At 40.8% G+C, this 13337-nt stretch overlaps 1 protein-coding gene across 1 annotated transcript; it reads left to right on the forward strand.

Moving 5' to 3' along the window:
- The first annotated feature begins 240 nt into the window (after nucleotides 1–240).
- Nucleotides 241–4383, forward strand: cdx1b (caudal type homeobox 1 b). Its single transcript, XM_012832506.2, has 3 exons — nucleotides 241–796; nucleotides 3311–3459; nucleotides 3761–4383. Exons 1-3 carry the CDS (start codon nucleotides 349–351, stop codon nucleotides 3956–3958), a joined length of 795 nt encoding a protein of 264 aa, XP_012687960.2. The 5' UTR covers nucleotides 241–348; the 3' UTR covers nucleotides 3959–4383.
- Nucleotides 4384–13337: the final 8954 nt, after the last annotated feature.

Consider the following 13337-nt stretch of genomic DNA (forward strand, 5'->3'; position numbering starts at 1 on the left):
ATTTTTTTATGAATTAACTCGCCCGAAAATCAAAACATCCTTCTTAGGTAAATATCTTCAACCCATCCTAAGACTGACTAAGACTGTCTGACAGTGCCCGAGACAACTTTAAAGCTGGCGCTGGTTCGCCTTTGAAATGCAGGACTGTCTCCAATGCAAATCATTCCTGATGGACAGAAGTCAAAGGAGGGAGGTGAGAGCTATAAAGCTGACGTCAGAGTAGCACCAATTAACTGGCAGCAAGCTTGGCAAACTATAGCCTTCAGAATTCAGACAGACGGGTCAGGTAAAGGATAGGCTACTCCTAGTTAAAGAAACTCTGGGGAAGTGACAGGAGGAACGGTGTAGATGCAGCATGAGCTGGAGTTACAACACGGAAAGATGTACGTGAGTTATCTTTTGGACAAGGACCCCGGTATGTACTCAAATACTGTTAGACACCCCAGTCTAAATTTGAATCATCAGAACTTCGTACCAGCCCCTCCACAATACTCGGACTTTACAGGATACCATCACGTCCCGGGAATTAACAATGACCCTCATCACAGTCAGGCTGGAACCTGGAGCCCAGCTTACCCACCGCCGCGGGAAGAGTGGTCTCCGTATGGGCCAGGGACAGCTCCATCTACTTCAAACCCGGGACAAATAAGTTATACTCCCCCCGACTTTTCTCCTGTCCAACCGCCTGGCCTTCTGCCACCTTCTATTAACACCAATGTTGGCCAGCTCTCTCCAAACTCGCAGCGCAGAAATCCTTACGACTGGATGAGGCGAAACGCACCGCCGTCCAACCCAGGTACCTTTGTTACAAGCTTATCATTTCATCTTGCAATTGCACTTGTTATCGATCCACCTACTACTGCCTAAAATATAAGACCGCTGGTCGAAAATGTTCGCATGTTTAGGAAAGTGGCCGTAACTTTATACTCTCATATAAAAGCCAATGCACCTGTCAATTGATAGACCATGATTGGCGCTGTGTAGGCGTACACAAACCCCGTGGTTTTTCCCAGACGGAACGGAGGAAAGACTCTTTTATGCCACTACTTAAAGCGTACACTACCGAAGTCAAATGTGAAAACTGATGCCTGATTTGGTCCAGCGCATCTTCCGCCGTGAATTAGCAGCTTTGGGCTGCCAAGCTTTCTCTTCAGGTTTCCAATAATGCTAGGTGATGGCAATAGAAGTGAAACGTTAGAGAATCCTCTTGGTAGCTTGATGGTAGCTCTATGAGTTTGTCTGAGAATATTTTTGCAATATGTACATTCCTGTAATACCATGCAACAATATGTTACAGACACAGCAGCCAATACACATCAGCGCGCACTGTGCAGATTTTTGAGGGGGAAAAACCTCACGCCTAAAAATATATCCTTGACCTATACTATGTTAAAAATGTACTTCAGAAATCGATGCTTTTTAGCATTTGATTATCCAGCCCAGTCACTCTTTCAGCTACGAAGTAGCCTTGTTTTTTCGGGTGGAAGGGAAGAAGTCTGCAGGGGCATAGCCAGTTGGGTGAGAGTGAGCGGAGGGAGAGACACGGCTTGAAGTGTTGTCATGTAAATCAGAGATCTGTCTTGTTCTCATGTTTTACAAGGATGTCTTGAGGCGTTATTTGTTAACTCTGACTCGACGGGGACAATAAGAAGGTGGGCGGATTTTACACATTGGCAGCAGGGCAGGGAACTAGGAATGTGCTACATATGATAAATTATTCGTTGTGCTTTCACGTGGGCCCAAAAAAGAGAGGATGCATTATTCGAATAATTTGAATACCTCTTCTGTGCATTTTCTTTGCTAAGGAAGAGTGTATTTTTTTATTACTGTGACTGACCAGCATGTAGTCCTTTTTTAGTTTATGTCTATTGCCAGCCACAGTAATTTAAGGGCATGGCTTTTTTCATTATTTTCAGGGGTATGCCTTATTATTTTAAAGGGCAACAACCACTGGTGTGAGTTTGTTTTTAAACAAATCTATCATCAGTTAATTAACATCAATTAATCATCATCAAATTTGGTGGCCCCAACAAATCACTTCAACTTGGAAACATTGGGTAACCCAGAAAACTAGTTTTAACCAAAATCTGCCTTCCCACTTTGCTATGTTATCTTGTTGTCCCAGACAGGTAATTTTATGGCCTATGTTATAGATTAACCCTAGGCAAGAGCCCTGCCACTTTATCATATCAGCCCACCTACATTCGTTCTCATGAACATCTCATTAGCTTCAACAGCACTGCCATTTATCTTTAGGCGTGATGATGTCATAGACAGAAATCTGTAACACCCTCAAGAAAAAATACATTTGAATTTAATGAAAGGTATCCCTTAAATCATAAATTGGAGGTAAATAAATCTAAGTTATGTGTGTGTGTGTGTGTGTGTGTTTGTGTGTGTGTGTGTGCGTGCGCATGTGTGAAAGAGAGGGAGAGAGAGAGAGACAGCACTCCATATGGGTAACATCGATAGATGCTTATTTAAGGAAGTCTACTCTGCTGTGAGTTTCATGCCGCAAGAGGCAGAAATATGGAATCACACAAAGTAAAAACATAAACTGGAGATGTCCTTCATTAGGCACAACTATCATGTTGCCTGCTGTCTAACTATCCATGGCCCTCGGGAGCTGACCTGATCAGCGGCCCTTCATAAGGGCCACACCACGTCCATCTACCTGTGGGCTCCACATCAAAACGTACATTAAGGAGAGGCCAGCTTGAACAAACATAACATTTTGTAAAGAGTGAACCCTCAAAAGAGACACCCGGAGAAGTGAATCATTTGGAGAGATTAAAAGGGTTAATTAGTGGTGGACGGGTGCTGCTGGAGACTGAAAGCCTAATGGGCTGAATATCCTCTCAGTATGGCTGGCGCCCTCAAAAGGTGTGCCTCTCTCCTCCCACTCAGATATGTTTTAATCTTTAACTCAGGCGCTGTTGACACGTACGTATGTCCCCTGTGCCCTAAAGACAGAATAAGTGACTTTTGACATAGAGTGCCATGCCACTATCAATTTGGATTTTAAAAAAAGTGTGTGTGTGTGTACGTGTATGTGTGTGTGTTTGTGTGTACCTTGCCTTTAAGAGAGATATTGTAAGAAATGGAGCAGAAAGAGTTTTGCGCTTGTCCATTTTCAGGACACACTATGAAAAAGAGGGAGGCTGGCACCTCAGTCACATGCAAATCTGAGTTCCAATCTTTAGTGCATTTGAATTGCAAACAAGTGTAGTAGCTGGAACCATTAATGAGTAATACCTGAAGATGGGTTGGATATTTTGTATTAACAATGGCGTGTTTCATTTTGATCCAGGGGGTAAGACGAGGACAAAAGATAAGTATCGGGTGGTGTACACAGACCACCAGCGCCTGGAGCTGGAGAAGGAGTTCCACTACAGTCGTTACATCACCATACGAAGGAAATCAGAGCTGGCCACATCACTCAGCCTCTCGGAACGACAGGTCAGCCTCGCTTTAGGTCTCCGTCCATCCTGCTCTGTCTGCATCTGCAGATCCATAAAGAGTCTCTCTCTCTCTCTCTCTCTCTCTCTCTCTCTCTCTCTCTCTCTCTCTCTCTCTGTCTCTCATACACATGCATTCACTCATAAACATACTTAAATAACACATATAATGATTGATATAACTATAGAATTTGTAAATAAAAGTATAATGTTTTGCTTCACATAGATAATCCTGCAAATATACAAACTGTATGGTCTTTGAGAGGCATTCTTTGTGCTGACGTGTCATATTTCCCACATAGGTCAAAATCTGGTTCCAGAATCGACGCGCAAAAGAGAGGAAGGTGAATAAAAAGAAGATGCAGCAGTCTCAGCCGGCCTCCACAACAACACCCACTCCACCTGGCTCCACTATGCCAGGGAATGTTGCCATGGTGACTAGCAGTAGTGGAGGCCTAGTGTCACCCTCCATGCCAATGTCAATCAAAGAAGAATACTAAGGACCTGAAAAAGGAGATGAAAATGGCCGACTGTTAGTCTTTTGACCAGAGCCACCCAACAACAGAGACTCTAACTGTGGCTAACAGCTGTAACAGGGTACTTCAAATCAACACCCATAAGGACTGCTTGTGTCAAAAGATATTTGAAGAGTTGCTGCTTTCTGCGCTTTTGTAAAAAGGAAACTAAAAAACAAAACAGAATGAAGAGATTAAAAAAGATATGAATATATATAAATATTAACCTGTGTTGTTCTGTAATGTTGTTATGGCTGTGTTTGTTTTTATTGTGGATACCACTCGCTCTGCTGACACCACAAAGTCTGATCGAGGAGACTTGAAATACATGTAAATGGTTTAAATTTGAGGTGTGAACTTAAATAAGTGTATATTTGCAATGGAATTTGTATTAAAAGCTTTATTGTCAACTTTTCTCATCTCATTCATTCGACCAAAGTGTATATCAGCATATCATACATGTTATCCGAAATGCCACATGCAATTCAGGTCTTTTTTAAGACGTCACATACGTTTTTTATGTTTGCTAATGTGTTTTAATGTTTTTTTTATCTAAAAAAAAACCAAGACAAGGCCACAAGTATAATATGTCGGAGCAAGACTGTTGAAATGATATGTAACTCTTCAAAACTCTTCAAAGGATGGCCTGTGGTTAGTACTGAAAGGATTTAACATTTTTATATGGCACTAAAATCAGAGAGTCAATAAGATTATAGTGTAGGTTATTGTCATCATTACATAGGACAGTGCAAGTGTGTGTGACCTAGAGAGACACCGAGACAGAAATGATGCACCCTGGAGAGGTTATTTGCACACCGTAACGGAATTGCAGGATAAGGAGCGTTTGTGTGCTGAAAAACAGAGGAGCCATTTCATTGCCCTCCCCCCACCCCCGTGCCAACCTTATCAGAGCTCTGCTCGGAAGAGACTCGGTATTGGGAGGACCGCGGTATCTCTGCCGCTGTGAGACATATTTGCCAATCTAGTTAACCGAGCCAGGGTGCGGCGTCCAAAGGGCAGGGAGTGAGCAAACAGAGCAGGAGGATCCATCTGCCAGGCCCCATCTCCCACGGAGAAACAGAGGAACTGGAGACAGCCTGCATTCACTGAGCACACGCAAGAGCAGCCCATGTCCAGGGAAGCACCTGATGGATCAAGTGGGAACCATCAGTGTGAGTAGGGACGGTAGAAAGTTCTGGAAAGCATGTGATCAACAATGGCCTTGTACACAAACAGCTTTGCTGTTTACACTCTACTGTTACTGTTTACACTGTGTTTGAGTGTGTGGCCGTGTCCTCAGTTTTTTCTTTGAATTATATATGCGTATATCTATATATATATATATACTGTATATATAATATAATATACAATAACTATGATCAACAAAAAACTTCCATATCTAATCAACTCCTCTTTGTTCAGAACTGTTTCGTTTCCAGTGAATGATGTAGGCTTTAACCTTTGAACCTAAACTCTGAGTTCCGTCTTTGTGGCAATCACCAGTGGTATCGCAGTTATAGATGCCATTCGTGGGCTTTCATAATTAAACCAGGAAGTCCGTCCATAAAGTTTGATCTTCAACTTGAGTACGTGCACACATTCAGGACAACGACCTGATGAAACCCTTGCCCACTCTCAGATTGTAAACTCCTTACAGCCATGTCACTGGCTGTTTACCAGTGTGATCCCCTCCGAGGTGAAACAAGAGTCCTACACCTTGCATCTGTGTGACGCTTTGGGATTCAGTTTGTGGTAATGATGGTCTGTCTGTACATTATGACTGACTTATTACACAGTTATGCAGAATATATGATTGGGATTAATCCTCTCATGTTCAGTAGTCAATGCACTCTGAAACTGCTGGTCTGTGTAACACATCGCTTCTCAGACCGTCAAGAACAGCGTTGTCAACTGTAAGGACAGTTATTGCGTGGGCCATTGCTGTTAGGTCAAGAGTCTGACCAGTATCTAGTCACTGGGGTGAAGTTGTAGATATTTCTTATGAGAAGTTGCCTATTGGACATTTTGGAATCTAATTACTTCGAGCCACAGCACACCATGAATTACACACAACCTAAGAAGTCTACTTTCTGTCTTGATAATCATTCGGGAAAAACATTCAAAACTATTTGCTATGAGATTAGAATGAGGTCAGCTAGCATATAAAAGAGGCCTCAAATGGCTAGAAAGAGATATGAAAGATGCATAAAAGAGCCACATATTTCACTTTCTTCTGGACTCATCAGAAAGGAGCACAGTCATATACACTGGAGAATCCCTTGAAGTAAATTGTGATCGGTTTACAGACCGAATTATCCGTTCTCCTGATATCAGTCATCCTGAATATAGACTTTGCTTTTAGTTTGTGACTGTATGGCCTTGTTATAGCCAGTAATAACCTAATAGTAAAAGTCTAATTTTAGAGTACTATCTGGCGCAGTAACAAATCACATAGTATATTTTATGCATGAATTACCCTATAATGGATCTGGTTTATGACTCCTTTGACACCTGATCATTTGAAAAGGCTAACTCAATGGCATAGCACAGAATGGTGTTAAAAACTGATAATACCAGAAATCACAAGGAATGTATCTGTAACTGGGGACATATTTTACCAAAGGTTTTCCCCTCTGTTTCTGTTGTCTAGAAGCGCTGAATAAACAAGCCGACATTTGCCATCGGTACTCTAGGAGTCGTAAATTTTATTGAAGGAGGCATTGTAGTAAAAAAAAACGTCTGCAGCACAGTAACAGAAATATGTTTGCTTTGAGGAGGACCGATGCACAACCCACCAGAGCACAAAGCAACCAAGGAAACATTCACAACCAGTAAACTCACTAGTGAACAACTACTGGGAAGAAACTCCTTTCTGTATACTTTTATTATTTTGGACTCTAGCGGATCTGATCTGATCAGTAACTGATCAAAAGTGTCTATGATACCGGCTAATCACAAACTGCTGTATGGTACATATGTGACAATGAAATTCCAATAAGTATATATTGATATGATTCAAAATACATTATACAGTGCTACAATAATTATCCAGATGTCATAAACAGACTAATCAATTTATACACTGGTATGTAAATATATCAGACAAGACTACATTAATTTCAAAGCACTGCAAGTGCTGATAAAATATGCATTCATCTTCTGTGTAAACAGACAATTAATTACAGCAAATAAAAAGAAACAACAAAACTTTTGCCTCCTTCAATAAAAGCCAGTGACCTCCATGCTCCAGTCTCAATTATACAGCCACATGTTTATGGGGCAGTTTTACCATAAAGACTCATTTACAATATACTTACTGCCCCCTAATATCCTCTGTATTGGTGAGATTTATTCTGAATAAACACTGGAGCTGTAAAGCAATAGCGATTGAAATGGTGTCAATGCAGTAGCTGTCTATAAATGTCAGATATGGTTAAGTGCCCATGGCATGTAAACTGGCTAATTGACACTACTGGTATTCCGCATGTATTGCCACAAATACCACCACTGTCTGCTGTCTTATGTAATATGTAGAACTCAGAAATGACTGTTAAATAAGGAATGACCTAGACTAATCAATAGCAATTTGGCAATAAATGAATCAGTCAAATGAAAAACTTTTGTATTGTAGTATAGTATCATTTTAAGTTACCAAGAGTACCCAAAAGTATTACTTCATATTAAAGTACCTAATAATAATTTAAAATGTGTATTTCAATGTCAATGCCATTATATCATCTTATCAGCGATTGCTGTGTGTCAGTACTTTAGTCCATGACAGGGAAGCACCATATCTATCAGGGGTCTATTGGTCTATATCAGCTCAACCTGACAAGTAGTCAATAATAATCGGTACCACACAAACACCACTCCTATCTGTGCAAGTAGAGACATAGCATGAAGCACCTGTCTGGCAATGTTGTGTTGCAAACAATCATTTTCAAAGGATTAAGAGTCACTGTTGTGCTCTGAAAAGGCCTTGTGTAGGCTATATGCAGGAGCGTGTCTTAAAACTTTAAATTCATGCATGGGTAATGTGCTCTTCTACATTTCCATATGGGTGACATTTTGTAGTTTAAAGTAGTGGGGTGTATAGGAAACAAAACCTAATTCATTACAGTAGATTGTAAAAATCACAGACATCGAGTGTTTCCATGAAGCTCTTCAAATTGTGTCTGTGCATTTGGTGCCTTTGATAATGCATGTACGCATCTGGTAATGCACTCACTACTGTTAGGAAAAGGTGTTCTGGAGGTTGGACAGAAACTTGTCTAAGCCACTCAGAGGTTGGTTTTCCAAAAAACAAAAAACATCCGTCTGGTCGTTACCTTTTGCCTCTGTCATTAACCTTTGGCTTGTTGATAATTTAAAAATGCATTTCAACATGACATCGCAGAATGCATGCAAACCAAGTTACAAGTTTGGCAATCCCTCAGAGATATGAGGGCCCCGCAAGACAAATGCCTCTTTCTCCAGAGGAAAGATGGTGAATGTTTAACACATGGGGCATCTCAGTGCCACTCCAGTACCAATAAAGTTTTAATTTGATCTCACTGAAAGGTCATTGACAGTCAGTAAATCAAAACAAGACACATAGCTTTGCTCACCTGACACCATTACACACACATGGTCTTACAGCTTTTTAACTCAACACCTGAATGAGGCATTGGTATTTAAAATACAATGTGCATAACCTTGTCATCATTTAAGGGACATTTTTAAACTATTTTATTTTTAAATAAGAATGTTAGAGTATACAAGTGTTTGTGGGATGAGTGCTGTATCATCACCCCACCCCCCATTTCTGACTGTTTCTCTTACCACGTTCTTCAAGGTACTGACCTCCGAGATGTACTGTGGCTAATTACCATAAGTGGATCTCTTTCGAAGAAGTATTTGAACAGGCCCTAGCGTGATATGCCAGGTTAAGGAGAAAATATTCCGCAGACTTAGAAAAGATAGAGTGGGGATTGGGGACAGGCAGATATGGTGGTGAAGACCCACATAGAGGACATCACAGGACACTTTTCTATAGGCCACTATAAATCACAGATAACAAAAGATGCAAACGTTGACTTTGAGACAGGATTTCCCTTCTCCTCCCTTCAACACAGTCAGTGCCCAGAGCCGGTTGAGGGAAGCCTAGGGAGGTCATAAAGATAGGTCATCTAGCTTTGCACTATAAGAACAGGAGTCATCACACACACATCAATACATCCCCCTGTAACCCATCGTCCTGACCTCAGAATAAACCTTACTACTTTTTCCTGGCTAGTCCAGCTGTATAAAACTGAATTGTCATTCAAATCTGCAAAAGAATACAACTACTATTTACTTACAACCAATGGTTACCTCAAGCACGGCAAATATTGATTCCCGTGTTTGATTGCCTATGACACAGTGGATAGCTTTACTTTCTGGAGTGACCGGCTCACGTCCTCTGTTTGGGAACCTTCCTGTCAGCTGGTGTCAAAGTTCACACCGAATTAGCGTCGACCCCTGTGGATGACAATGAGGCTACAGGTGCAAGGCTGCAGACAATAGAGGCCAGTGGAGCTGTGAATGGAGCTGAATGATACAGATCCATTAGAATTGGCAAAGTGTTGCTCAGAAGGCCACTGTTTCTCCCTCCCGTGCCTATCAGACTCGTGGGAAAACTGGTGTCCCAGGGACTAGTCAAGGTGTTTCTTTGTCAGCACCAGCGTTCTCTGGCATTTAAGGACGGTGATTCTCAATTTTGTGTTTAGTGAAGCAAATGACTTGTTGCAACATGTGCATGAGGAAAAATCCTGTCTCACTGTTCACATTTAATAAAAACTCAAATGAAGTAACTTTTCAATGTTAAACTTTTCACATCTGCTTTAATGCTAAGAGTGTGAGTCATACCTTGTACATGTTCGTCCTTTGTAAACAGTGTGCGATAGGTTCCTTTTGAGGTCATTGTGATGTTGTCATGTTTTATTGCAGATTGCTAATCTTTCCCAGGGCAGCAACAATAGGCTACCGGCACTTTTGATTTCACTGAAGGAGCCTTAAAGCAAACTCTCAAACCCACCTGAGGTCAAGGCACTGGCAGTCTTCTTCTGTTTATTGCAGTTACATAGAAAACAGTGCACACAGTTGTAAAAGCACGAGCAATTTTCATGATCGATATGACACGCCATATCTGCTTCTGTAAATAAATGCTGAGGAAGAGGCCTCATGGGCGCCATTTGCCATTTTGAAAAGAGTGCTGTCTCCAAAAATGTGAAATGGACATTTGGAAACGTTCAGAAAAGGAGGACATCTGCCGCTCAAATATGAAGTAATTTGTCAACTGTTTGTTATTAAATCCTAGTCAGATGTGTGTATCTGCCTAATATTAATCTTACGAGTAATAATTAGCAGTGTTCTCTATGTTTCTTTCTCTGCATCATTCTATAAGTTTTCAGCCAAATCTTTGTCTTCCTCTCTATATGTGTGTTGGAAGCAGGAAGCTTTGAGGAAAGCCGTTTACTATTATTTCAAAGTCTAGGCTTTTTTTTTAAGAATTGAAGCAGAAAAACATTTGAAACACTAGAAATATCCCTTTTTTGTGAGATGATGCCAGGGCAGATCAGCAAATCCAGATATGGATGTAGATTTGCCCCAAAACATGAGGGAACCTTTTTGTGTTGCCTTGTACCTGCTCCACCTGCTCACATGGTAACAGCTGAACAGACTGCAGCAGATGTGATGGCCGAGGCTTTACCAGCCTGATGCGTTTTATGGCCGGCGGTCTGCTAATTAACCACATTAACGAGGCTTTAATTTGGGGCTCTGGCCAGCCCTCTGTCTCTGAGCACGGCGCTAACTCAGGCATAAACTCAGCTCCTGCTCTGCCCATCCACACGAGCAGCACGCCGCGCATCATTTACAGCCCAATTACCCACACATGTTATGGGGCTTTCAAGATATACCACAGTATCTCAGTCAGATTATTTCTGCCTGTGTTAGTAATGCAATAATAATGTTATAGCAACAATAATAATGATAATAATAATAAATACATACAAACATAACATATTTTTGGGGACGTTCAGAAACTATCATCAACAACAAATAAATGTTAAAACTTAGGATGAATTTACTCAAAGCTTTGTCACTAAACGAACAGTCAGGAAATGAATGACATAAGGGGGAGTAAGACAGCAACAGTAGTTGTGCAGTAAATATTATAAAATATTAATACACAAATACAAATAAAAATCAAATTAAAATGAAATGAAATGAACTTAACATTTCTTCTCAGTGAAAGGTCATTGAAACCCATGTGACAGACTATACAGCCTTTTCATGAATGGATGAAAAGAATTTGAAGGGTTGACTTTTATCCCTACTGACCCTTTAGCTCATTTTAGTGAAAGTACCTGAGAGAGAAAAAACAACTACTTCAGGATTCCTTTTTTTACAGCTTTTATGAGTGTTAAGATCAGCTACTGGGTAAACTCTGTGTGCCTGTACAGTTCTCATATATAACCACAATTGCATACAAAAGACAGCCTCACATTTAAAAACAAAATTTAAAAATGGCACTGGAGTTATGGTTAAACAAATCTCAGTTGACTATTAAAATTTTAAGAGAATAGCAATGTTATTGTTTCATTTACTGACTGTCGCCATAAAGATAAAGCTACACTCTTTAGTGCTCAGAGTGACAAACAATACTGTATTAATAAACAACTTAAAAAAGAAAAACAGCATCACATCCTTTTCATGAACTTTAACTGATGCAGCCATGCTCACATTTTTTAATTGTTCATGGAATGTTTGTTCTTTCGAACATTTTCAAGCTAACAAATCTTGCAAATGGCAAAAACGTCAGAGCACAGTAATATCACTAAAGGTGATGTACGTTAGCCCCATATTTCAGCAAGAGCGAATGAGAATTAAATGGCTGACTTTGGCATCAGCCTTGGCAACACTAGCCCAAAGTGAATGCGAAAGTCAGGTGCAAATCAAGAGATCCTTTTATGACATGGAGAGAGAAACATACCTGGAGGGGATACGATGTCATAAAAGTTAATCATTTTTCACTGCATGTGGAAAGCAGAGACGGGAGGATTTTCACACTGCGCCTCAGCAGTTAAGGTCATGGGGTAGGAACCTTTCCCACTGATTAATATGTTTATGGTGGGTAAATATGTTGAAAAAGACTTACGCCTGTTGCATGGCACTTTGTTTTTTTTATCAAAGGCAAAAGGGTTGACAGTGTGGATGATGGTCACCCCCTGACAATAGGCAGAGTCGTGATGTGTTATCATTATGCCCCGTTTATGATCATGCATTTGTTATAGAGCCCACAACTTCATAGACCATGGCATGTTTCAGCATCTAATACTAATCAATGAGTAGAAATAAATACATGAAGTTTGAGCCATTTGTAGGACTAAGCAGACAGGTCAGAACTGAGATGATCTGCAAATGGTAGTATCCAACGGGCTTTGCTGTTGAACAAGTCATTTGAGATATGATGCTGTAGTTGGAGGTAACTATTGTAGAACTGTAATCTCGTGACCTTTGCATGATTCCTGTGTCATTTCCTCCGCGGTTCAGAGGCCCTTCAAATGCAGAGATCAAAGCCCTTCCTACCCCTTAAGACAAGATAAACTGTCTGTGCCCTATCCTCCTCGAGAGCTCCCCACCACAAAACAAAGCATCACCCTGCATTTTACAACCCCTGCATACAAAGAGGAGGTACAGGAGAGTGGGGATCAAATAGCTGACCATTATCAAAATCTCACACATAAACTTTTTCATCACCAGGCACCATTGGAGTGAGAGAGTATAGTTTAACAGGGACACACATTTGGATTTGCCATTGTTGATTTAATCTTACATGCAACACTGGGTTGCTCTTTTTGGATAATGGGGCCCTAACTACATTCACGGGCAACTGGAACTGAGCACCGAGCAAAGTCCGTAGTCCGCATGAACTAAAGCTGTCGTGTGAGAGCATTGCGCTGACCCACCCTTGCTTGTGTTTAGGATTTTGCTCGTGGGGGTTAAATTAGCTAAATGATTTTGCCAGGTTATTAAATTAGCCTTAGCTCATGTGTGGCAGACATTGCTCGTTACTCCTTGCTTTGCTCGCTGCCAGTTGCCCGTGTATGAAATTAGGGCTCTAAAAAAAACAACACGGCATGCAAAGAGGTACAAAATGCAAATGTTTTCTTTAGTACTTCTGATTGGTGGCAACACAGCTGAGAATAGCAATCAGAGAAAATGAGTTAGCAAAATTTCCCTCGGGATTAATAAAGTATCCATCTATCTATCTATCTATCTTAGCAGGCTAAATAATCACGTAAAGATATTATTGATCACATCAAATCAAATGTTTCTCTTT

Source organism: Clupea harengus, chromosome 8, assembly GCF_900700415.2.
Source record: "Clupea harengus chromosome 8, Ch_v2.0.2, whole genome shotgun sequence".
Taxonomy (NCBI): Eukaryota; Metazoa; Chordata; class Actinopteri; order Clupeiformes; family Clupeidae; genus Clupea; species Clupea harengus.